At 44.5% G+C, this 27,532-nt stretch overlaps 1 protein-coding gene across 3 annotated transcripts in view; it reads left to right on the top strand.

The window, feature by feature from the left end:
- Positions 1-27,532, top strand: part of NPNT (nephronectin) — a 133,690-nt gene that overhangs the window by 13,468 nt on the left and 92,690 nt on the right. For all 3 annotated transcript variants that reach the window (XM_056566068.1, XM_056566048.1, XM_056566059.1), the window contains exon 2: positions 26,662-26,762. In XM_056566068.1, the coding sequence (XP_056422043.1) occupies positions 26,662-26,762 (101 nt within the window). The remainder of the gene's footprint in view (positions 1-26,661; positions 26,763-27,532) is intronic.

The raw sequence follows: 27,532 nt of genomic DNA, 5'->3' as shown, positions 1-27,532 counted from the left end.
GCTTTAAGGCAACGAACCACGCACAGTTTTTCTTGTTGAGGAAAAGCCGGGTAAAAAACCGATTGCAGGTTGGTTTTTGTGCGTCTGACCACGGAGAAGCTAACTCCCTGTGGGGAAAAAGATCTACGAGAGATGTCCAGAGCCCGAACATCAGAGATTCGTTTCATGGAAATGAGGCAAAGGAGAGAAGCAAGCTTAAAGGAAAGAAGCTTAAGAGGAAGAAGATCGTGGTCTTCCCAAGATTTGAATAAATTGAAGATTAAATTAACATCCCATGTAAAGAGGTATCTGGGGCGAGGAGGTCTTTTAACTTTAATGCCCTTCATTAGTCTACAGACCAGAGGGTGTTTACCTACTGGAAAGTTTTCCAATGGAGGGAGGTAAAACGATAGAGCCGATCTATATACATTGATGGTACGGTAAGCCTTACCAGATTCGAAAGAAAAGGACAAATAGTTCAAGATGTCGGCTATAGATGCATGAAGGGGATCCAGGTCCCGTTGCATGCACCAATGTACCCAAAGCTTCCAGGCCGATCTGTAAGCCGATTTGGTACCGGGGGCCCAGGCTTCTGACAAGATGTCTTGAGTGAACTGTGAAAATTGTGCACTAATGTTTGTTGACCTGAGACCAACCATGCCACCAGAGTGAGAAGGTCCGAAGTCACTAGTGGATGAGAATTCCCGTCGGGGTCTGAAAGGACTTCTGGGCAAGAGGGGATGATGCGAGGGATGTCTATTGTCATTCCCAGGATTTGGGGGAACCAAGCTTGGGTTGGCCACCAAGGAGTTATTATGACCATCGTCACTTGTTGGATCCAAGCTTGAAGAAGAACTCTCGGAATGAGAGCGAAGGGGGGAAAAGCATAGAGGGTCATGGAGGCCATGATTGGAGAAAAGCATCCGTTGCTAATGCTTCAGGGTCCGGACGCCAGCTGAAGAATTGGGGAAGCTGACGATTCAAACGGGAGGCAAACAGATCTATGCTGAAGGGACCCCACAGGGAATTGATTTGTTGGAAAAAACAACGATTGAGTTTCCAATCGCTGTTGTCCACTAGGTAGCGAGAATTCCAATCCGCTACAGTGTTGGACAGTCCAGGGAGATATTCCGCTTTGAGGATGATGTTCTTGTCCAGACAGAATTGCCAGATGTCCTTGGCGATGTCCGCCAGGAGTTTCGATTTGGTACCTCCAAGTCGATTTATATATTGTACCGCTGAGATATTGTCCATCCTTAGTAGGATACAACAGTGAGACTTGTCTCTTCCAAAGCTTCTGAGGGCAAAGAAGCCCGCCAGTAGCTCCAGACAGTTGATGTGAAGAAGATTTTCATCTTCTGACCATTTGCCTCCAGTGGACAGCTGACCACAACGAGCACCCCAGCCCTGTAGGCTGGCATCTGATTCCCGAATAAGGTCTGGAATGGAATTGAAAATAGCTTTCCCGTTCCATTCTTGAATGTGGTCCAGCCACCAAAGAAGCTCTTCTCTGGTTTCTGGGGTCAAGGTTACTTCGTCTGAGTAGGCTAATCCTTCTCTCAGGTGTTGAGCTTTGAGACGTTGCAGCGCCCTGTAGTGGAGAGGGGCCGGAAAAATTGCCTGAATAGAGGCAGACAGCAGGCCCACTATCCGGGCAATGCTCCTGAGAGATATGAGTTCCTTTTTTAGGATCGCCCTGATTTCCTTCCGAATCAGAGTCAATTTCCTGGACGGAAGACTCAGTGTGGCTAACTGGGTGTCTATCGTGAAGCCCAGAAATTCTACCTCCTTTGCAGAGGTCAAAATGGATTTTTTGATGTTGACAAGAAAACCCAGGCTGGATAAAAGAGAGAGTGTCCAATGAGCGTGAAGTTTGATGAAGTGGAGCGATTGTGCCATGATGAGGATATCGTCCAAATATATTATGAGACGTACCCCCCTGCTCCGCAGGACAGCAACTACTGGTTTTAGGAGCTTTGTAAAGCACCAGGGAGCTGATGCCAAACCAAATGGGAGGCTTGTAAACTGCCATTTCTGACCCTCCCATAGGAATTGAAGGAATGCTTGATGTGACTGGTTAATGGGTACAGTTAGGTACGCATCCTTTAGGTCTATCTTGACCAACCAGTCGTTTTTGACCAGTAAATACCTTAGAAGATGGATACCCTCCATCTTGAAATGTTGGTATTTGACATAATAATTCAATTCCCTTTATGGTGTTCAGAACCCAAGCATCTGATGTAATCATATTCCAAGCTTGGAAAAAATATTTGAGTCTGCCTCCGAGGGGAAGAAGATGGAAGATTGTGACTTACCTGAAGACGGTCTGGATTTGGAGTATCCTCTATGTGCCCGTGCTCTCCAGGGCCTGGCTCTTGCAGGGAAGAAGGGTGACGGCTGGTATGATGTGGATCCATAATTGGTCCTGTCGGGGTTGGAGGGACCCTTGCAGGATTCTCTATCCTGGTACGAACGGCCGGGGAAGCGGCCCCTTCCTTTCCCGGCCTTTCCAAAAAAAATTCTTTGAAAAACTTTTTTTATGGATGTTTGCGCTTTATCAAGCGAAGAGAACAGTCCCACATATTTTGAGATTTCTTTGATGAATGCATCACCAAAAAGTAAGCCTTCGAACTGGGTGTCTGGCTCTGAATTGGCTAAATGCATCAGCTGTGGATCCATTTTTAACAGGATTGCTCTGCGCCTCTCACTGCAGAAAGCTGCATTAACATTGCCATACATGCAGGTAAGTCTTTGTGCCCAACCTCGCATAGTTTCCATGACAACGATTCTTACCTGGTCCCGTTCCGTGCTGTGGTTCACCAGCTACCCTCTTTGGTATCTCCCGCTCCGAGCCCGACTTTGAGCATGGGCGGAGCTTATTGACATCCCCTCTGCTGTTTACTAGCAGCTGGACCCAGCAGAGAACAGCAGCGGTGACATCACTAAGCTCCGCCTATGCTCCAAGTCGGGCCTGGAGCGGAAGATACCGAAGAGGATAGCTGGTGAACCACAGCACAGAACGGGACAAGGTTAGTATCGTTGTCATCAGTGTCACCTGCACTACCTGTCTGTACCAAAAAATGGTCTGTGTCCTTAATGGGTTAAGTCAGTGTACTTGCACAATATAGGACACTTCTCACTACAGTTCATGGTATTCTCAATTATAAAGTTATCTTAAAATATTTGGAATCCTCCATATACCTTTGTGCTCCTACTGTGCCAACTGTTTCTGAAATTAGGTCATTGGATTCTTGGCAGCTCCTTTTTAATACTTCTCACTACCATGACCTTTCAGATTATTGTGTACCCACTTAATATATATTAGCCTCCATGCCAAGCAGATATGCTGTCATTTACTACATAGATTTAATTATTTTCAAGTCTCTTTGTTTTTCAGATAACTAGAGTACTCAATGAACCTTAGTATTTGTAGACCTGGGATGACTTTTGTTGTTTTCATGTTTTTATTAAATTACTTTACTATGTTGTGTGAATTAAGAATTGTATGTGCTGTGTAATAGCCTAAGTTTTCTGAAGTAATTGTGTCTCAGGTGGCCCTTTGGTGGTCCTTGGCTCTACTTTTCTACCTTTATACTTTACAAGTGTCTTTCCCGGCTCTATTTGGCAGGGCGGCAGCACAAATATAGACCTGACGACTGTAAGTTAAAATGTGTTGTCTTCTGACCCCAAAATATTGGCTTTCTTAAAGTGGTTCCCATGCAACATAGGTTTACTGTGCTATTCTATACTTTATTTTTTATTGTATACTAAGGTATTCTTACCAGACAAATGCTAAAAAGACACTCCTTTGGCCTCCGCCGGACAATGGACCCCTATTTTCACAATGAGCGTTCCTGGCGCACAGTCTAGATGTAGGGACAAAACTTGACATAAATGTGACCTTGTTTACTTTTATAAATAAAGGGTAACTATAAGGGTGTTCAGTGGGGATCAAAAGTTTGGGCCCCCAGGTAAAAATTTGTATTAATGTGCATAAAGAAGGCAAGGAAAGATGGAAAAATCTCCAAAAGGCATCAAAGTACAGATTAGACATTCTTATAATATGTCAACAAAAGTTAGATTTTATTTCCATCATTTACACTTTCAAAATAACAGAAAACAAGAAATGGTGTCTGCAAAAGTTTGGGCACCCTGCAGAATTTATAGCATGCATTGCCCCCTTTGCAAAGCTGAGACCTGCCAGTGTCATGGATTGTTCTCAATCATCATCTGGGAAGACCAGGTGATGTCAATCTCAAAGGTTTTAAAAGCCCAGACTCATCTGACCCTGCCCCAACAATCAGCACCATGGGTTCTTCTAAGCAGTTGTCTAGAAATCTGAAACTGAAAATAGTTGATGCTCACAAAGCTGGAGAAGTCTATAAGAAGATAGCAAAACGTTTTCAGATGTCAATATCCTCTGTTCGGAATGTAATAAAGAAATGGCAGTCATTAGGAACAGTGGAAGTTAAAGCAAAATCTGGAAGACCAAGAAAAATATCAGACAGAACAGCTCGCAGGATTGTGAGAAAAACAATTCAAAACCCACGTTTGACTGCACAATCCCTCCAGAAAGATGTGGCAGACACTGGAGTTGTGGTACACTATTCCACTATAAAGAGATACTTGTACAAATATGGTCTTCATGGAAGAGTCATCAGAAGAAAACCTCTTCTACGTCCTCACCACAAAAATCAGCGTTTGAACTTAGCCAATGAACATATAGACAAGCCTGATGCATTTTGGAAACAAGTTCTGTGGACCGATGAGGTTAAAATTTAACTTTTTGGCCGTAATGAGCAAAAGTACGTTTGGAGAAGAAGGGGAACAGAAAGGGTACAAGATATTAACTCTGCAGGGGGCCCAAACTTTTGCAGACACCATTTTTTTGTTTTCTGTTATTTTGAAAGTGTAACTGATGGAAATAAAATCTAGCTTTTGTTGACATATTATAAGAATGTCTAATCTGTAATTTGATGCCTTTTGGAGATTTTTCCATCTTTCCTTGGCTTCTTTATGCACATCAATACAAATTTTTACCTGGGGTGCCCAAACTTTTGATCCCCACTGTAATGTTGTTGTGGCAGCAGCATATGTGTTTAAACTCCCTGCAACTCCGTAGCCTGCTGCGGGGTCTTCAGAGTTACAGGGTGTGTGAATGTGTATCCAGCCACTGCCACAACATTATAGTTACCAATTAATGTTCAGTGTTTCCTTAGTGTTGGAAGTTGTTTTTAAAAACCTTTGCATACAGTGCCATATAGGTATTACACTGGAGGGATGTAGTTACTGTGGAAAGTATGCTCCCCATTTACAGCAAGTATTAGCTGTAAGGCTTCTCTTACACTCTGTTTAATGCCCCCTCATGAAGCACTTTACAGCGAAATGTATGTTGGGGCATGTATGCATAGGTTTGGCTCTATACATGGCAGGTAATAGCATCTTGTATTTCCTTTGGTCTGTACTTATATGATATTTGTGTGTTCTTTTTTTGTTCTTGGATATACTGTTTGTGCAGTGTTTTTCCTGCATATATTTTTCCAGGGTTGCTTTGCTTGTACATGGTTTTTTCTCTTATCATTTTGACCTTATCATTTATCATTCATTTGCCTACCTAATGTGTATATCCACAATGTGTAAAGGTACCTTCCCTTTTTTATTTTTATTTTTTATTTTAATTTTTTATTAGGTTTTTATGCAATTGATATTTTTCTACTAAAATTAACAATTAGTTTTTTTAAATAATTAGTTGTGAATGTTCTACTTTTTGGGGTTTTGCAGTGTCCATAGGCCTGCATCATGGGAGGTCCCCAATATCCAGCATATGCTTATGACAAATGCCACTCAGTGTAATCTGTCATACATAGGGTCTCATAGTAAAAGTATGCATACCATACAATATGGGGTCAATTTATCAAAACCTGTCCAGAGGAAAAGTTGCTGAGTTGCCCATAGTAACCAATTAGATTGCTTCTTTCATTTTTCAGAGGCCTTTTCCAAAATGAAAAAAGCAACCTGATAGTTGCTATGGGCAACTCAGCAACTTTTCCTCTGGACAGGTTTTGATAAATCTCCCCCTATATGTTTTTTTACTGCATTAAGCTCAGTGGAATAGTGTGGAGTACACGCTGTTCCATACAGCATACCCTGCTGCATATGTCCTAAATGGAGGCCATAATGAAACACTTTTGGCCTTCTTCAGGCAAATGGGTGTCTATGGATCTGTTTAAAGTTTGTGGGACCTATATTGGCACTTACATTAAACCTAGCCTGACAGACACCATGGCTATAATAAGACTTGATGCTGATTCGAGCCATTTAAAACTTTAGTTTAGGGCTGCATGATATGGGGAAAATGTGCGATTGCGATTATGGGCCTAAATATTGCGATTTCGATATGCAATGCGATATAATAAATAAATGGTGAAATCCCCCTATTTCTTGTCCAAATCCCATTTTACAACTATCCACCCATTTAATGCCCACCGCCTATTTCACATCTCCCCCCTGTCACATTCTCCCCTCATGGTCACATCTTCTCCCATAACATTTTCCCCCTATGTCACATTCCCCCTCCCCCTGCCACATTCTCCCCCTTGTTTCACATCTCACCCCCCCCTGTCACATTCCCCATATTCTTCCCACGTCACATTTCCCCCTCCCCTGTCACATTCTCTCCCCATATCACATCTCACCCCCCCCCCCCGTCACATTCAACATATTCTTCCCCCATATCACATTATGCCCTCCCCCTGCCACATTCTCCCCCCATATCACATCTCACCCCGTCACATTCTCCCCCTGCCACATTCTCCCCCCATATCACATTCTCCCTTCCACTTGCTACATTCTCCACCATGTCACCTTCCTCCTCCCCTGTCACTTTCTCCCCCCTGTCACATTCTCTCCCCTTGTCAAATTCTCCCCCATATCACATTCTCACCCCCATGTCACATTCTCCCCCTGTGTCACAATCTTCTTTCCATGTCACATTCTCTTCCCCTTGTCACATTCTCTTCCCCTTGTCACATTCTCTTCCCCTTGTCACATTCTCTCCCCCTTGTCACATTCTCTCCCCCTTGTCACATTTCCCCCCATATCACATTCTCCCCCATGTCACATTCTCCCCCCTGTCACAATCATCCTTCCATGTCACATTCCCCCTTGTCACATTCCCCCAGTGGGTGTAGGCAGCAGAGTTCCCCCACAGTGGGTGTAGGCAGCAGAGTTCCCCCACAGTGGGTGTAGGCAGCAGAGTTCCCCCACAGTGGGTGTAGGCAGCAGAGTTCCCCCTCCCCCAGTAGGTTCAGGCAGCAGAGTTAGGGTTCCCCCTCCCCCAGTAGGTGTAGGCAGCAGAGTTAGGGTTCCCCCTCCCCCAGTAGGTGTAGGCAGCAGAGTTAGGGTTCCCCCTCCCCCAGTAGGTGTAGGCGGCAGAGTTAGAGCCCCCCCAGTAGGTGTAGGCGGCAGAGTTAGAGCCCCCCCAGTAGGTGTAGGCGGCAGAGTTAGAGCCCCCCCAGTAGATGTAGGCAGCAGAGTTAGAGTCCCCCCCAGTAGATGTAGGCAGCAGAGTTTTTCCCTCTCCCTCCCTCCCTTCCCAGGTTGAAAAAAAAAAATGTTCATCTGTATGTGTCCCACACAGCGATTGTGTCTTCCTTCCTCCTCAGTGCAGGCGCCGATGAGTGACGTCATCTGCACCTGCGCTGCGTGGGGGCGGAGGTCACGTGTCCTCTGTGTAGGCGCAGATACGGCTCACAAAGAGGGTACGCCTTTTCCTGTATGTGTGTGTACTGCACATACAGGAGAAGGCAGCGCTGTCTGCTGGGGATCAGAACAAGTGTTCTGGATCCTCAGGATGTATATGTATACAAAAGTTTGAAAAAGGCTCTATTGGTGCGCTAAAACGTTGCTTTGTACACAGATGTTTGAATAAATATCCAAGTTTTTTCACCTAACCTTGGAGTGCCGCTTCTACCTACACATATTTAATTTAATTAATTAAATTTTTTTTTTGAGGATGATAATAATAATAATAGAATTCTTTTAAATCAAGTAGATTTTACATTACCAGGAAAGTTGGGATGTCCACTGATGGTTTAGTCCTAGGAAGCAAACACTTGTAGTTTAAATGAACTTTGATATTGTAGGAGGTAGCGATAACATTTGAGGATAACGTGGATCCTTCCTGCTTCTTTTTTTCTCCAAAATACTTTAAAATGTAAAGAAAACCTTTGGGGGTCATGAACCTGCACATACTTGTCATCTGAGCTACCTAGATAGTATGGAATACTCTACATATAACAAATGCATGTGAAGCCAAGAGCCATTGAAATGTAAGTGACTGTGTAAGATAAGAACCATGGTCATGTTGAGACAGGTATAACATAGAAGACTAGAGATGGCGGAAGCTTGGAATGCAGGTCCTGCTGTGATATATTCTTATTCACGCCTCTTGACTGGCAGCACTGGAATTGCCAGCTCTCCAGTTCTGTAATGTACAGGGCTTTCTTGAGATTTCACATAAAGATTGCATAGCAGCCTAGAAAGACTATCACATATGTTAGTGTATTTGGATATAAAGAGTAAATGATTTCTCTGAGCTGCTTTACATGTAATGCGGTTTATCATGATATAGAGAATTACACATATGAGGTTATTATAGGGCTGTACATCGACTTACGTGGAGCGAATCTTGCCATGGAATTCTTTCCTAAGGTTTCTTATAACAGTGGAGTCTTAAGAGGTGTCAGAGGTGGCCTACTTTACTTGAGGCATATGCTCTCTTCATTGATTTACACTCTCAAAAGCGATATAGTGGGTCAAGCTGTTACTAGTTAGAGATATCTTTAGAAATGTATTTCATGGTTTGGATGATTTATTGCAGAATATTGTTTCTGTAGATAATCACTACCTCGATGCTCATAGCTGTTCTCAGGAAATTATTCCATTCATACATGTGCTTGGAGGTTGTCCTAGCTCATGTTTTTTTCTCTCAGCATTTGTTTTCCCAGTTCCCTTGTTTTCAGGCAGTGCGGACTTTCAGAACATACAGTAGCATGTTAACATGTTTACTGTGTCCCAGCTATTCTAATATTATGTTACCAGAGGGCTTGCCAAGCTAGTGGAGATCAAGCTATACAGGCTCTCCCTTAGGGTCTATTCACACAGCAGAATTTCCATCTGCGTAATCCGCTGGCAGAATTCCGCCTGAAGTGAAACCCGTAGAAGTATAGTGGGCTTTCACTTCAGGTGGAATTCTGCCGGCGGAATCTCTGCCGTGTGAAGAAACCCTTACTATGGCTCAGTTGCCTCAGAATGTGCATAAAAGTTACCTCTAGTCCACCTTTTTTTCATTAGTAGTTTAATATTTTATTTTAATCATTCTTCCCTTCCTGTAATAGATGTCTGCTCTCTATGACATCCTGTGTTATACACAGCAGCATGTGAAGAGGCAGCAGTTTGAACCAAGGATAATACAGGAGGTGTGTCTCAGACTAGACACCGTAGCCAAGCTGTAATCAAAGATCACCGAGCTGCCTCTAATGGAACTGAGATAATAAGTTTCCAATTACATTATATTTTAATGCAGATGACTGGACAGTCACTTTTATATACACTCACTGGCCACTTATTAGATATACCCCTTTTGCCTTCAGAACTGCCTTTATTCTTTGTGGCATACTTCCCACAAGGTGCTGGACATATTCCTCAGAGATTTTGGTCCATAAGGACTTGATGACATCACGCAGATACTGCAAATTTGTCAGCAGCACATCCATGATGAGAATCTCCCATTCCACCAGTTCCCAAATGGGCTCTTGTCATGATCACACCCTATTGGTCCAGCCAAGACGCTAGAGAGAATGTGATGGTGCAAGGGTTAAAGCCACCAGACCTCTGGGTATCCACTACTAGTCCCAGTAAGTCTCCAAATTAACCCTTTGATAAACGTGTTTCACCAGAGCTTTGTTCAGAAACGTGAGCTCATATATTTAGAGATCAAAGACAAGAGCTGAATGATGAAACATTTAATCTGAAAAAAGGTATCACAGTGCTATATATTAAATAAACAAATGACATACTGGTACAAAATTATATAAAAGAATTCGACAAGACAAGTTCAGAAAACAAAAATGAAGTCCTTACAGCATAATGGCATAGCAGTCCTTGTGAGTGAGTCTCCAGTTGTTGCTTAGGGTTTTATCCAACTTTTGCCACAGGCTTGAACAAACATTTGTGACTCCGGTTTCTGACTGAAGAATGTGCTCAGCACCTATGTTTTATAATGGTTTTTAGGAGGGAAAAGGGAATTCATCTAACCCCACAAGGTGGTGGGGGGGGGGGACTGTCATCCCTCTTTCCTGGTACGTTATTTTTGTTTGTTTTTATGATAGGACCAGAGTGCCTGACTTCAAAGGAGGTATAACACAAACAGACAGACCTCACCAATAAAACTGGAATACATAAAAACAACAAGTATTTCTCACAGAAAAGGATTGCAGTAACACATGTTTTGCTATACACATGTTTATTCCCTGTGTATTGGAACTAAACCAAAAAATGAGGAAAACATATGCAAATTTTGTGACATATTGTCACACCAAACTCCAAAAATGGTCTGGACAAAATTATTGGCACTCTTAACTTAATATTTGGTTGCACACCCTTTGAAAAGAATAACTGAAATCAGTGGCTTCCTATACCCATCAATAAGGTTCTTACATCTCTCACCCGGAATGTTGGACCACTCTTCCTTTGCAAACTGCTCCAGGTCTCTCTTATTGGAAGGGTGCCTTTTCCCAACAGCAATTTTAAGATTTCTCCACAGGTGTTCAATGGGATTTAGATCTGGACTCATTGCTGGCCACTTCAGAACTCTCCAACGCTTTGTTGCCATCCGTTTCTGGGTGCTTTTTGACGTATGTTTGGGGTCATTGTCCTGCTGGAAGACCCAAGATCTCTGATGCAAACCCAGGTTTCTGACACTGGGCTGTACAGTGCGACACAAAATCCATTAATAATCCTCAGATTTCATGATGCTTTGCACACATTCAAGGGACCCAGTGCCAGAGGCCTCAAAAGAACCCTAAAACATAATTGAACCTCCACCATATATCACTGTAGGTACTGTGTTCTTTTCTTTGTAGGCCTCATTCAGTTATTTGGTAAACAGTAGAATGATGTGCTTTACCAAAAAGCTCTATCTTGGTCTCATCTGTCCACAAGATGGATTTTGGCTTACTCCACAATTTTGGTTCTCAAGCCCTCAGACCGTTCTCTTCTCCTTTTTCTGTTGTCCATGCTTAGTGTGGCACACACAGACATGCAGAGACTAAGTGAACTTCTCTCCTTTTTATCTGCTTTCAGGTGTGATTTTTATATTGCCCACACCTGTTACTTGCCCCAGGTGAGATTAAAGGAGCATCACATGCTTGAAAAAATCTTATTTTTCCACAATTTTGAAAGGGTGTCAATAATTTTGTCCAGCCCATTTTTGGAGTTTGGTGTGACATTATGTCCAATTTGCTTTTTTTCCTCCCTTTTTTGGTTTAGTTCCAATACACACAAAGGGAATAAACATGTGTATAGCAAACCATATGTTACTGTAAGATGGGGACAGAAAGATATTGCCTCTCCAGGCTGATCTGTCTCCATTAATTGTCTATTTCTTTTCTTGACACCACAGACACTGCATTCCCAGGCAAAGATGGCATTAAAGGGGCCTATTTCCTCATTTAGCTGCCTTTTCTTTGCAGCTGAGAGCTGTGGATTGATCTCCACATCCTGAAGGGATCCCTGGCTCTTAGCTTCCTCCACTAGGTCCAGTAGGGGGCCACTACCCTGCCCTTCATCTGGTGCACTGCATACACTGAGTACCACCTCCTCAGAGTCATAGTATGCCTTTAACATATTAATGTGGTACTGTCTCTGCCTCTGACCTTTCTCATCAAGGGCTACTACATATGTGGTGGGTTCTAGGTTCTGTGAAATAGGGCAGGAACCCTCCCAGGCAGCCTGCAACTTTTTCTGCCTGATGGGGTTCAGAACCATTACCTTCATCCCACTTCATACACCTGGTACCTTGCATTGTGATCATACCAGTACTTCTGCCTCGACTGTACTGCTATTAGGGTGTCATGTACCAGCCAAGTCAATGCCTGCATCCTGTCCCTGAACTTCAGAACATAGTCAACCACATAAGTCTCAGGGGTATATAGCCCACCTTCTCATTCCCCTCTAACTAAATCTAGGGGTCCCCGCACTCTGCGACCATACAATAATTCAAAGGACGAGAAACCTGTAGACTCTTGGGGTACCTCCCTGTAAGCCAATAACAGATGGAGTAAATACTTTTCCCAGTGTCTGCCCTCTGATTCTACAAAGGTTTATAACATTTGTTTCAAGGTCACATTGAACCTCTCGCAGAGACCATTTGTTTGGGGGTGGTATGGGCTTGCTACCAAGTGCTGTACATTCACCTTCTTACAGAGAGCATTTCTCTGGGGAACCCAATGCTGCGTATATTGATCAGTGCAACTGCCACCTTATCTGCCTGGATGGAGGATAAGGCAACAGCCTCAAGGTAGCTGGTTGCATAATCCACCACAGTAAGAATAAATTGTATCCCTGTGCTGCTGGGTATAGCTAGAGGCCCCACAATATCCACTACCACTCGTTCAAAAGGTACAGATATGACTGGTAGGGGCACTAGGGGAACATGAGTAACTCCCTTAGACTTACCCACCCTCTTGCAGACACGACAGGATCTACAGTAATTTGCAACAGCAGTACCCATACTTGGCCAGTAGAAATTGTGTGCCAACCTGGACTTTGTCTTGGCCACCTCCAAATGTCCTGCTACGGGGTCTCATAGGCTAACCTCAGCAGCTCTTTCCTGTACTACCTAGGAACTACTAACTGCCCGTCTTTCTCCTGGGGCTCTAGCATGCCTTTGGAAAGGGACTCCCAGTACAAGATATTTTTTTTCCCAATATATCCAACCCCCATCTGTGTCAGCACCTGGCTATTCAGCATGTTGCCTCAGCCCTTCAAGGGAAGGGTCACTGCGCAGAGCTTAATGGAAATGCTCATTGCCCTCCCCCCATCTTGTGGCATCAGGGAGCACATTTCCCTCAGGTGATCTAGCATCTCCACCTTCCTCTGCTTTGGCTTGCAAGTCACACAGCTTGCCCCTTGCATCACCATCTTCCCTTCTTTTTACTGCTGCAGCCCTGGCACGCTGCTGACATGTTACCACTGCCACCATTGGGTTTACCTTCCTCCCTCTCAGTCCCAGACATAACAATGTTACAGGCATCATACACAGGCCCATGACTCCTTCCCTCCTTTTTCTTACACATTACTGTTTTATAGGAGTCATACACAGGCCCATCACTCCTTCCCTACTCCTCCTCCTCAGCCATCTTGGGCTCACAGGATTGGGACAAATCACTCACTGCTGGTCCCTCATCCTTACATGTCACCAGGGGCACACCTACCCCTCTCCCTAGCACATCTCCGCTAGGTTTCGGGATTGGTAATTCATTGTCATCACATTTTACAATATACCCCTTTTCACTTTTGGAAAACATCACTGGTTAAGTCACAGGTAAACATTTCTCAATTCCCGGCACTCCCTCGCAGTTATCACATTTCACAGTGTCTCCCAAAGTCTCGCACAGTACATCAGAATGAACTGGGCTCTCTCCTAGCCCATCTGGTGTGCAGGTAATGTCCTCCGGAGCATAATGACAGAGCATCCGGCCCAAATCATTCCCCAGCAGAACATTAACAGGGATGTCCTTAGAGACCCCCACCTCCCTCAAACCTTTGCCTGTACCCCAATCAATGTACACACTGGCCATGGGCACAGAAGGCCACACCTCCAATTCCTTTTAAAGCCATGGTTCTTCCAGGGTTGAAGTCCTCTGTAATTCAGGCCGCACCAAGGTAAATGAGGCTTCAGAATCTCATAAATCCACGGTCACCCACAGTTACACTCTGCAGGTTATCCCCTCTTTTCTCCACTGCTCCGGACACCAGAAGTACGGCTGTGTGTCCTCCAGCTGCCGGTGGAGAATTCTTTTTGTTGGGGCAAGTGGCACTCAGGTGCCCAATCTTATTGCATCTGTAACATCGGCAGGTGTCCCCCTGACTCAATGTGGCTCATGTTGCTTTTGGTGCTGATGGCTAGAATTTCCGGCTGGCCTGGTGGTGCTCTGAGGTTGTGTGGCTGCCCTCCAGGTACTTGCTCCACGCTTTGCTGGCGTCCGGCTATTGGCAAAGTCATCTACTAGTTCTGCTGCTTCCGCTGCTGTCTTGGGCTTGCGGTCCAAAATCTACTCTCTGGCTTCAAAGCTCAGAGTTTAAAGAAACTGATCCAGGACCATCAAGTCCTCCAGGGCCTCATAAGTAGTGACTTGTAGGCCCCCAGTCCATTGCCTGAATGCAGTCCTAAGCTGACCTGCATGTTGAGTGCAGCTTTCTGTGGCACTTTGTTGCAAAGTCAGAAATCTTTTCCGCTAGGCCTCTGGAGTCAGATTAAAACATTTTAACAAGGCAGATTTTATTGCCTCATAGTTCTGGTCACTTTCAGAGGTAAGAGAAGCAAATACATCCAGAGCTTTCCCTTTCAACTGTGGGTTTAGATATCGTCCCCACCGATCCTTAGGTAGATGGAACTGTCGGCAAACTTTTTCAAATCCCCCTCAGGAACACATCAAAATCGCCATCTTTCTCCAACATAGGAAAATGTTCCAGGCGGGTTTTGTGGTCTCCTTGATCCTGCACATCACTGTGTGTAGATAAAGCATCCCCTCTCAGCCTCAGAACCTCCATTTCATTCCTCTGCTGGGCCTTTCTTTCTGCTGCCTCTCTCTGAGCGGCTCATGCCTTTCTCTCTGCAGCTCATGCCTGTGCCTATCTCTCTGCAGTTTGGTACCGGAGAAGCAATTGTAGTTTCATATTAGCATCCACATTCCCAAGGTGTTGTAAAGCAGTCTGCATAAAGGAGTCCAATGCCTCATGTGGAGTACTATCCTGATGTTTACGCCTAATTCTTACCCTTCCATCTGAATGTCACAGCTGAGATAAAAATATCATAACCAGGTAATGTTCTTTCAGTCTTTCATTGGCCAATTTTGGTAAACCTGTGCAAATGTATGCCTTAGTTTACTGTTTATAGCTGACAGGAGTAGTACCCAGTGTCAGAAGAGAATAGGTAGACAGGTTTGAGATGACCGAAAAACAACAACAACTCTAGTAGGAGTCCATTCCAAAATCTTTTTTGAAGACCATGCATTCCTCACCTATTCCACAGTTTGCTTCTGTATGTAAGGACAACTATTGTGCCAAGACTGAAGATGTAGGTGTGTGCAAAAGATAGAGCTGTAGAATAAAAAATGTTGATCCAATTCACAGTCATATATGTTTAGTTTGTGGTATCATGTATAGTAAATGCAGAGCTCCATGACTGTAGAATTAAAATGTAAAGAAATGTTAACTCTGAGTAAATAGAAGCATTTTTGCTTAGATCTTAGGTTTTATACCTAACATATGTCATACACAGATGATATATCTCCTGTTTGCTTCAGTGTATCAGAGGTAGATAGATGGATAGAATGTGTCAGTCTAAGAGTGTTTGTTAGAATCTACAGCAGCAGTCCTGCACCAAACTATGCAGATTTTGATGCCTATTTGTTCTGAAATTCAATGCTGAAGATTCCAGTATGGAAAGCGTACCAGTATTAATGCCATTACAAACATTTGTAAAAGACGGTTTCATTCTAAAGCACTTACTGATTTAGTGCCTTTTACTGTAATAGGAGCCACCACTGTAATAAGTCAGTTTGTGTGATATCTTCCCTTATAGACCCATAATCAACTGTGAGTGATATTAATATATGCTGGAAGCTTTTTTGAACACAGCAACTCAGCCATGAAGTAGCAAACCACGTAGAGTTACACAACAGAGTTGCAGGGTGCTAAGACGCATAGTGCATAAAAGTCACCAATGCTCTGCTGACTCAGAGGTTCTTGGCATGGGTTTCCATGGCTGAGCAGCTGCAAGCAAGCACTTCATCAAGCACAATGACGTCGGATGGAGTGGTGTAAAGCAATGCTACCACTGAAGTGGAAACCTGTATATTATTTCCTGTCTACCAAGAATTGAGATACAGTGGGGCAAAGAAGTATTTAGTCAGCCACCAATTTTGCAAGTTCTCCCACTTAAATAGATGAGAGAGTCCTGTAATTTTCATCTTAGGTATACCTCAACTATGAGAGACATAATGAGAGAAAAAATCCATAAAATCACATTTTCTGATTTTTAAATAATTTATTTGCAAATTATGGTTGAAAATAAGTATTTGGTCAATTAGAAAAGTTCTTCTCAATACTTTGTTATATACCCTTTGTTGGCAATGACAGAGGTCAAACGTTTTCTGGAAGTCTTCATAAGGTTTTCACACACGGATGCTGGTATTTTGGCCCATTCCTCATGGTAATCTCCTATAGAGCAATGATGTTTTGGTGCTGTCACTGGGCAACACAGACTTTAAACTCCCTTCAGATGTTTTCTATGGGGTTGAGATCTGGAGACTGGCTAGGCCACTCCAGGACCTTCAAATGCTTCTTACAAAGCCACTCCTTTGTTGCCCAGGCGGTGTGTTTGGGATCATTGTCATGCTGAAAGATCCAGCCACTTTTCATCTTCAATGCCCTTGCTGATGGAAGGAGGTTTTCACTCCCAATTTCACAATATATGGCCCCATTCATTCTTTCCTTTACACGGATCAGTCATCCTGGTCCCTTAGCAGAAAAACAGCCCCAAAGCATGATGTTTCCACCCTCATGCTTCACAGTAGGTATGGTGTTCTTTGGATGCAACTCAGCATTCTTTCTCCTCCAGACACGACTAGTTGAGTTTTTACCAAAAAGTTCTACTTTGGTTTCATCTGACCATATGAAATTCTCCCAATACTCTTCTGGATCATACTAATGCTCTCTAGCAAACTTAAGATGAGCCCGGACATGTACTGGCTTAAGCAGGAGGACACGTCAGGCACTGCATGATTTGAGTCCCTGGCGGTGTAGTGTGTTACTGATGGTAGCCTTTGTTACTTTGGTCCCAACTCTCTGCAGCTCCTTCACGAGGTCCCCCCGTGTGGTTCTGGGATTTTTGCTCACTGTCCTTGTGATCATTTTGACACCACAGAGTGAGATCTTGCATGGAGACCCAGATCGAGGGAGATTATCTGTGGTCTTGTATGTCTTCCGTTTTCTAATAATTGCTCCTACTATTGATTTCTTCACACCAAGCTGCCTATTGCAGATTCAGTCTTCCCAGCCTGGTGCAGGTCTACAATTTTGTTTCTGGTGTCCTTCAACAGCTCTTTGGTTTTGGCCATAGTGGAGTTTGGAGTGTGACTGTTTGAGGTTGTGGACAGGTGTCTTTTATACTGATAACAAGTTCAAACAGGTGCCATTAATACAGGTAACGAGTGAAGGACAGAGAAGACTCTTAAAGAAGAAGTTACAGGTCTCTGAGAGCCAGAAATCTCGCTTGTTTGTAGGTGACCAAATACTTATTTTCCACCATAATTTGCAAAGAAATTCTTAAAAAATCAGACAATGTGATTTTATGGATTTTTTTTCTCATTATGTCTCTCATATTTGAGGTAGACCTATGATGAAAATTACAGGCCTCTCTCATCTTTTTAAGTAGGAGAACTTGCACAATTGGTTGCTGACTAAATACTTTTTTGCCCCACTGTAGATCTCCTCAAGTTTTTAGCTTAAATTGGCTTCTGATCATTACCCAAAAATCGAATGTGGCTCACAAGATGAAAGGATGGCAACCTCTGTTCCAGGGCAATTGTTATTAAAGGGGTTATCCAGGAATAAAAAAAAAAACACTTTCTTTTAAAAAACGCTCCCTGTCTGTCTCCAGGTTAGATGTGGTTCTGCAGCTCAGTTCCATTGAAGTGTATGGAGCCAAGTTGTAAAACCACACTCAACCTGGAAACAGACGTGGAACTGTTTTTGAAAGAAATTAGCTGTGTTTTTCTATTCCTGGATAACCCCTTTAAAGTTGTAAAGGTAGACACTGCTGTAAGGTCCCAAAAAGTACATGTATCATAGGCTCCTGTAGAGGAAAAAAAATTCCATGAGTTTGGTGGGTATTGGCAATCCAGGGGACCCAGATTTTGAAGATTTCTTATCTAGTCCAGATGTTACTTCCCCAAAGGGGGCAGAGGGTTTTTCCTTTGAACAAGCATATTTCTTAGTAGGAAGACATGTACCTGATACAAATCTGAACTGGAAAGGTGTATATTGGGCTATTTTGCAATTCATTTTAACATTTTGAAGACCAAAATTTTGAAGACCAATGCTGAACAATGTTTTAAAGAATCTGAATGTGTCCCTGTCCCACTGTGTATGAAATTTCTACTGTCCATTCTCTAAGGAGTATAAACAGGGGTTATCTAGTGTTGAATATTTTTCTGCCTTCCATGCAGCAGCACTATATGGAAAAATAACATTATACAGGGAGAGGTCTTCCTGCTGGAAACCCCACCTTATGGTCAGCTGTTATCAATGGGGTATACATGGAGGTCCCACTGATAGAAAGTTGAGCTCCTTTTTACCTTGCAATTTTATGATGTCTTATAGTGATCGATTATCCATTGATTGTTATGGTGGACTGACTGTGTCCGTCAACACAAGAATCTATCTTGCTTATTGGTGGTAAACACTGAGGAAATTCAGGCTCCTCTAAATAACTCAGTAGGGCAGCATATAAGGCCCCCTTCACATATGTCTGTTGTCCGGCACTGCTGAAAAAGCATCAGAGGGAAACTGATGATAGAACTGATCCCATTCATTTGAAAGGGACAGTTCACATTATTCCCTCATCTCAAGTTGGGCGCTGGATGGTTAACCACGCTGGACCGGAGAACGCACCTTGCTGCATTCCCCCGTCCAGCATTCAGAAATAATGGACAAAGGATGCTTAACAACTAATGCATGCTGGTATCAGTTGCGTTTCCTCAGGGAAGACACCTCTGGGGAAGTTGCCTAAAAGCGACGGTACACGTGGGGCTCTGTGGGGGCACATGTTGTGATCTGTTCATACCTGCATCCGTCTAATCCCCGTCTTGTATCCTGCACTGGTTTGCATGTTTTACATTCATTGCTATACTTGTGCACTGTAGGATAGCCAGTTCAGTCTGTGTATAGAGCAGCATTACTTTGCCTTGATGTTATACTGTGTAATTTGATTCTGTACACTAGGTGATTGTTTTTTTTCTGCCACATATATGGTTTACACATGTGTTTGGGGTTTTGGATGGACTGAGTAGTATTATCTGCCCACCAGCTATTTAAATTTGCCCTCTTAAGGGTGGTTATTGTTACGCCTAGCGCTCCGGGCCCCCGCTCCTCCCCGGAGCGCTCACGGCGTCTTTCTCCCTGCAGCTCCCCGGTCAGTCCCGCTGACCGGGAGCGCTGCTCTGTCATGGCCGTTGGGGATGCGATTCGCACAGCGGGACGCGCCCGCTCGCGAATCGCATCCCAGGTCACTTACCCGTTCCCGTCCCCTGCTGTCATGTGCTGGCGCGCGCGGCTCCGCTCTCTAGGGCGCGCGCGCGCCAGCTCCCTGAGACTTAAAGGGCCAGTGCACCAATGATTGGTGCCTGGCCCAATTAGCTTAATTGGCTTCCACCTGGTCCCTGACTATATCTATCCTCCTCCCATGCACTTCCTGGCCGGATCTTGTTGCCCTTGTGCCTAGTGAAAGCGTTTTGTGAGTTTAAAGCCTGTGTACCAGAACTTCTGCTATCTCCCCTGACTACGAACCTTGCCGCCTGCCCCCGACCTTCTGCTACGTCCGACTTTGCTTCTGCCTACTCCCTTGTACCTCGCCTATCTTCAGCAGTCAGAGAGGTGAGCCGTTGCTAGTGGATACGACCTGGTCACTACCGCCGCAGCAAGACCATCCCGCCTTGCGGCGGGCTCTGGTGAAAACCTGTAGTGGCTTAGAACCGGTCCACTAGCGCGGCCCTCGCCATCCCTCTCTGGCACAGAGGATCCACTACCTGCCAGCCGGCATCGTGACAGTAGATCCGGCCATGGATCCCGCTGAAGTTCCTCTGCCAGTTGTCGCTGACCTCCCTACGCTGGTCGCCCAGCAAGCTCGTCAGATTGCCCAACAAGATCACCAGCTGTCGTACTTGACCACCATGACACAGCAACTCCAGTCACAACTACAGCAAGTACAGTCACAGCTACAGCAGCAACAACCATCTCCTCCGCCAGCTCCTGCACCCCTTCCGCAGCGAGTGGCCACTCCTAGCCTCCGCCTGTCCTTGCCGGACAAATTTAATGGGGACTCTAAGTTTTGCTGTGGCTTTCTTTCGCAATGTTCCCTGCACTTGGAGATGATGTCGGACCAGTTTCCTACTGAAAGGTCTAAGGTGGCTTTCGTAGTCAGCCTTCTGTCCGGAAAAGCTCTGTCATGGGCCACACCGCTCTGGGACCGCAATGACCCCGTCACTGCCTCTGTACACTCCTTCTTCTCGGAAATTCGAAGTGTCTTTGAGGAACCTGCCCGAGCCTCTTCTGCTGAGACTGCCCTGCTGAACCTGGTCCAGGGTAATTCCTCCGTTGGCGAGTACGCCATACAATTCCGTACTCTTGCTTCTGAACTATCCTGGAATAATGAGGCTCTCTGCGCGACCTTTAAAAAAGGCCTATCCAGCAACATTAAAGATGTTCTGGCCGCACGAGAGACTCCTGCTAACCTGCATGAACTCATTCATCTAGCCACTCGCATTGACATGCGTTTTTCTGAGAGGCATCAAGAGCTCCTCCAGGAAAAAGACTTAGATCTCTGGACACCTCTCCCACAGTCTCCACTGCAATCTGCGCCTAGGCCTCCCGCCGAGGAGGCCATGCAAGTGGATCGGTCTCGCCTGACCCTGGAAGAGAGGAATCGCCGTAAGGAAGAGAATCTTTGTCTGTACTGTGCCAGTACTGAACATTTTTTGGTGGATTGCCCAATCCGTCCTCCACGTCTGGGAAACGCACGCTCGCACCCAGCTCTCGTGGGTGTGGCGTCTCTTGATGCTAAGTCGGCTTCTCCACGTCTCACGGTGCCTGTTCGGATTTCTACTTCAGCCAGCTCTCCCCTCTCAGCCGTGGCCTGCCTGGACTCTGGAGCTTCTGGGAATTTTATTCGGGAGTCCTTAGTGAATAAATTCCGCATTCCGGTGACCCGTCTTGTCAAGCCACTCCACATTTCCGCGGTCAACGGAGCCAGGTTGGATTGCACCGTGCGTTTCCGCACGGAGCCCCTCCTAATGTGCATCGGACCTCATCACGAGGAAATTGTATTTTTTGTCCTTCCTAATTGCACTTCTGAAGTTCTCCTTGGACTACCCTGGCTTTAACACCATTCCCCAACCCTGGATTGGTCCACTGGGGAGATCAAGAGTTGGGGTCCCTCTTGTTCCAAGGACTGCCTTCAACCGGTTCCCAGTACTCCCTGCCGTGACCCTGTGGTTCCTCCTGTATCCGGTCCCCCTAAGGTCATTAAGGACTCTGCCTGCCACAGGAAATGCCTCTCCCCCCCTCCCAGTCCCATCAGGCAAGCCCCTGTGTCCCCTCATGGCCCTCGTCCTGGTGTCACACTGCCCCGTGCCAGGTCTCGCCCTCTGCCCTCTCTCCCCATTCCTACTCCTGCTGTTCTGCCTGCCGTTGAGGAATCCCTCCATCCTTTCCCGGTGTCCTCATCCCAGGGGAGGCAGTTACCGGATAAAGAGAAGGGGAGACCTAAGGGGGGGGGTACTGTTACGCCTAGCGCTCCGGGCCCCCGCTCCTCCCCGGAGCGCTCACGGCGTCTTTCTCCCTGCAGCTCCCCGGTCAGTCCCGCTGACCGGGAGCGCTGCTCTGTCATGGCCGTTGGGGATGCGATTCGCACAGCGGGACGCGCCCGCTCGCGAATCGCATCCCAGGTCACTTACCCGTTCCCGTCCCCTGCTGTCATGTGCTGGCGCGCGCGGCTCCGCTCTCTAGGGCGCGCGCGCGCCAGCTCCCTGAGACTTAAAGGGCCATTGCACCAATGATTGGTGCCTGGCCCAATTAGCTTAATTGGCTTCCACCTGGTCCCTGACTATATCTATCCTCCTCCCATGCACTTCCTGGCCGGATCTTGTTGCCCTTGTGCCTAGTGAAAGCGTTTTGTGAGTTTAAAGCCTGTGTACCAGAACTTCTGCTATCTCCCCTGACTACGAACCTTGCCGCCTGCCCCCGACCTTCTGCTACGTCCGACTTTGCTTCTGCCTACTCCCTTGTACCTCGCCTATCTTCAGCAGTCAGAGAGGTGAGCCGTTGCTAGTGGATACGACCTGGTCACTACCGCCGCAGCAAGACCATCCCGCCTTGCGGCGGGCTCTGGTGAAAACCTGTAGTGGCTTAGAACCGGTCCACTAGCGCGGCCCTCGCCATCCCTCTCTGGCACAGAGGATCCACTACCTGCCAGCCGGCATCGTGACAGTTATATCATCCCCTTATGTTTTTGTAGGAGGTTGCTCAGGTTAGAGCAATTTTAATTGTTTTAAATTGTACTGTTTGTTTTTGTATCCATGTATTTTTGGATCTCACTTGCTAAAAAAGATTAATATTTTATACAGAATATTGTTCTTATTGATAGGTGTGCACTGCACTTTAATATATCCGCTTTTTTCTCCTTTTGTTTTGAAAATGGCTATTGGGATATATAGCTTTGCACCCTGATATGTACTCTAATATAGAGGTTGATCCCCCATTTGGTTAAACAATGATCTATGTGTCTTTCGGGTTATCATTGATGTTTCATATTTAGTGCACAAAAATAATAAGGGAAAGATGGGTGAGAAAGAACAGTAGAAATAAAGGGGGCTCTGAGTTGTTCTAGCAATGAGTGGAGAATATGGGCACACATTACCGGACATATCTTAATGTATTGTAAGAAATTATAAAAATGAACACAAATAGTAAATGCAATGCATTTCTCTAATCCACTGACTAATGCACTTTAAAAGGATCAGCCTGGCAAATATGTTAGTTTCTATCTCCATTCACTTCTTTGTACTGGACTTCTCTGACTCCAAGTATTAGGTGGCTTAAGACTTTGGGGGTTAGTTTTCACTTACTATTTCCCTCTATAACAATAGAAAATAGTTAGAGCCGTCACAGCAGTTATTCCCTATAGCAGGCTTTTTATGCCTTGTCCCCTGTCTACATATGTAGTGTATCCAGGCTTCCCTTCTCTCCTCAGTATATGCTTGCACCCCCAGGCTATGCTGCAGAAACCAGTAATTATGCATTAGATCTCCATTTTGTAGAGGACACTGTACACTGTATGTGCCAGTCCCATAGCCAGAGGTTAACCACAGATCTATTGGGTAATTATCAGTTTCCAGACATGTTTATATAGATGAAGAGCCCTGCGAAGTATAACATCTGCCTACTTGGAATTCTTCTATTTATATATAGTTCTACACCTTATGCCTCTTGTTGACAATGGGTTAAAGGCATTCCAGTCAACTGGATTATTATGTATTTCATGAAAAAAGCCTAGTTCTGTATTTCTAAGAGCTTTAATGTCTAATCTGAAACTTCTTAATGGATTTTTAAAGAAATGTGACTCTTCTCACTTTGCTGCTGCTCCAAACATACTTGCTTTAAGAAGATAAAAGCCAGAAAATCTGTAAGAATGTAAAGTACACTGACTGTGCATTGTAAATTGGCCAGGCTAGGTGTCTTCAACCTCCTTGAGAATGTGAAATGACTGGCGATTGTGCAGGAACAGGGAAACCTAAGTTTGAAAACAGTTCCTGCTCCTGTATGTGTCAGGATGGAGGCTGCCATTCTACATCTCGAGTCTTGAGCCAAGTTGCTACTGGTAGGGATGATCTGCGCATGGACTGGTGAGGAACAGGCTGAGGGGAAGGGCAGGGTATAGGGTTGATTTGGAAAAGAGTAGGATATAGGGTTACAGTGGGATCGTATTCCTTTTCCTATAGGCCTTGTTGACCTCTCTACAAACAAAGGGAGTCATTTATTAAGCCAGTGGGGCTGCTTTTTAGCTATATGAAGTGTCAAAAAGTCACACAAACTAAGGCTTGCCCAAAAATGTGTGACTTTCAATTTATGTGGGCGGGTAGGGCACTAAAGTAGCCCACAATAATAAAAATGTAGTGTGTGTGTGTGTGTGTGTGTGTTTTCCTTTTTTTTTTTTTTTTCTTTTCTTTAGGTAATACTACTACTCCCAGCATGGAACACACTCTGATGGCAGTAGTAGTACCTGTACTAATTGACAGATGCCATATATATATATATATATATATATATATATATATACATCTGTTTATATTTCCCACAGAGAGCTGTGATTGGCCAGATGGTTCCAGCCAATCACAACTCTCTATGGGAAATATCAATAGGTGTGACCATAAAAGAGCAGCCGGCCGCATCTATACATTTTACAGGAGGATCACAGCGGGTGTTAGGAGTGACACTTGCTGCGATCTGATCATTTAACTACTGCCCTGCAAAAACTTACAGTAAGCCTGCAATGTGTATACAGTATACACATTGCTGGCTCACTTAACCCCTTGCTGAGCTGTGCACTATGCGCCAGCCCAGCAAGCAAAGAGGTAACACTACTGGACAGTGTAGGTTAACCCTTTGGGCGGTATACACTGTATACAGCTATCATTAGAAGATGGACAGAAGACGAGGTCCTGCTATTGCTGCTTGGTTGGCATCTGGCTGAGAATAAAGATATGGGGAACCATATGCGTTATTTATTTATATTTAAAAAAACGCATAGGGTTCCCTGTATTTTTATTCTCAGCCAGATACCAACCAAGCAGCAACAGCCTGACGTTACCAGGGTGGGCGAGGGCCATTGTTACTAGCCTTCCACAGCCTAAATAACGCCAGCCTGTTACCACCTAGGCCTAGGAATGCCATTTTTGACACTCCGGGCCTGTTGGTACCGCCTCTTCGCAGCACCCCTGTGGCGGTATGTTCTGGGGTAATAATTGGGGGTTAGCACTAGCTGTTTTTGGGGCTAACGCTAAGCCCTGGCTTAGTAATGGATTCCGTCTATTAGACAGCTTCCACTACTAAGCCTGAAAATTCAATAAAAAAAAAGACACATTGGAAAAAAAAATTTATTTTTAAAAAACACTCCCCCACAGCCCTCGTTAACCATTTTATTAAAAGGGAAAAAAATCCAGTTCATCCGCAGTAGTCCTCCAAATCACTGTTATCCCCTGCATACACAGATCTAAAACGAGAAGAAAAAAGAAACACAAAAAATTAGTTAGGACATTTTTCATTTTTGGCACTCTCCGCTGGGGAGAGCGCCCATAATGCAATGTCTTCCCAAACAGAGAACCTACAATTGTTGCAAAACTACAACTCCCAGCATGCCCAGACAGCCTTTGGCCTGGGAGGTAAACCTTTGGCTGTCTGGGCATGTTGGGAGTTTTAGTTTAGCAACAGCTGGAGTCTCCCTTTCTGGGAAGACACCGCCAGAAGGGTCTGTTAAAATTATACAAAACGGACAACGTAAACAGAGCCTCACACCCATACCAGCCTGGCTCCAGTCTGTAGCACCGCCCCTAATGATGTCATCACTAGGGGGTGGAGCTACACTGACCTGACAGGGAGCGAGGGAGGTAAGTGGCCCTCGTCTTCTGTATACAATATATACAGCTATCAATAGATAGCTGTATATTCTGTATACCGCCCAAAGGGGCTACAAGAGCAGGGAGTCCTGTCAATCTGGTGACAGGATTCCCAGCTCCTGTATAGTATACACAGGTACACGATGCACCCCTGTATACTATATGGCCGGGGGAGGTGAGTAGTGATGCTATGCTGGCATTGGTGCAGTAAAGGCTTTTTTCTGGCAACTCTATTATGCAGCCCATTAATGGTTAATGTTTTTTGAAACAACCACACTTTCTTTTTACAGAGCAGCCTTCTGAGGATACCTGTGGGTTCTTCTGGCAGTTGTGGGCAAAATCTTTGGAATCTTTGGCAGTTCTTTTCTGTGCTCCATGGCTCAGTATCTATCCTGCTCAGTGCATTCATCTTAAAGCAAACTCATTGACTATTTATATACAGACACAAATTGCAATATAAAAAGCCACGGGTGTGGGAAATTGATGGCAAACATTCAACTCTTGATCAGAGCCATTTGGGGGATTTCTGATATCAGTATGATTTAAAAAGGATCAAAATGGCTGCACATGAACAAATAAGACAGTTTTATTGCACGATAATTCATATTTTCTGAACAAATTAAAAATGTCACTATTTCTTCTGGGGTATGCAAACCTTTTTGAGCAAAACTGTATTACACAACTACTTATATTTTGTTAGTTGCTTAAGTAAAAGTAGTTATGCTGCTGTTCTCATTACTACGGTACAGTGATGTCTATATCATAAGAGAAGCTATAGCTTTTATATATTTTACTGTACTAGATACAGGGGAGATCTAGGCATCTGACATTGTATGTATAGGACATACTGTATGTACGGTAAAAGCTGGTATTGTAAATTTAAGCTTACAATGAATCCATCAAAGTATATTCTGGTGTCAAATTAATGGCCTATATTTTTACACAGGTGGCCCACACAGGTTGCCTCTTCTACAGGACTCTGCCGGTATGGTAACAGGATTGATTGCTGCTGGGGATGGGCTCGACAGTCATGGGGTCATTGTCAACGTGAGTATTACTACAGCTGGGGCTTTCGCAATTTATTAGGGGCTTCTACGAATCTAATCATTGCTTCCATACATCATAGCAGGGCTTAATACTGGGGGCTTATGCACGTGCAGTCTTAATAAGGTGACTCTATATACCCATATTTGATTTTCAGACATGCTTATGAGTCTAGCCATCATAAATAATAGAAACCATCTGAGGAATCATATACTCTGAACAAGACAATACCACGGCTTAGTACTGAGGAGGCATAACTTCAAGCACTTGTGAGAGGACCTGCATTTTTCTGAAGTATCGCTAGATTTACTGTAACATACATGTTACATTCACAAACACATGACTTATCTACATGTTAGTTATTGTCTCTTCTTTTATTCTGTGTTTATTAGGTAACCATTTATATAAGGCAGCATGTATCTTATGGTATGATAAGAGTGTTTGATATATATACTTTTGAATTAAAGGGGTACTCCGGTGGAAACTTTTTTTTTTTTTTTAAATCAACTGGTGCCAGAAAGTTAAACAGATTTGTAAATGCTATTAAAATTTTTAATCATTTCAGTACTTATTAGCTGCTGAATACTACAGAGGAAATTATTTTCTTTTTGGAACACAAAGCTCTCTGCTGACATCATGAGCACAGTGCTCTCTGCTGACATCTCTGTCCATTTTAGGAACTGTCCAGAGCAGTAGGAAATCCCCATAGCAAACATATGCTGCTCTGGACAGTTCCTAAAATGGACAGAGGTGTCAGCATAGAAATAGAAAAT

The sequence above is a fragment of the Hyla sarda genome, chromosome 1 (genome assembly GCF_029499605.1).
Source record: "Hyla sarda isolate aHylSar1 chromosome 1, aHylSar1.hap1, whole genome shotgun sequence".
NCBI lineage: Eukaryota > Metazoa > Chordata > Amphibia > Anura > Hylidae > Hyla > Hyla sarda.
Note: the sequence above shows the minus strand (reverse complement) of the source record. Positions and strands in the feature narration are given on the sequence as shown.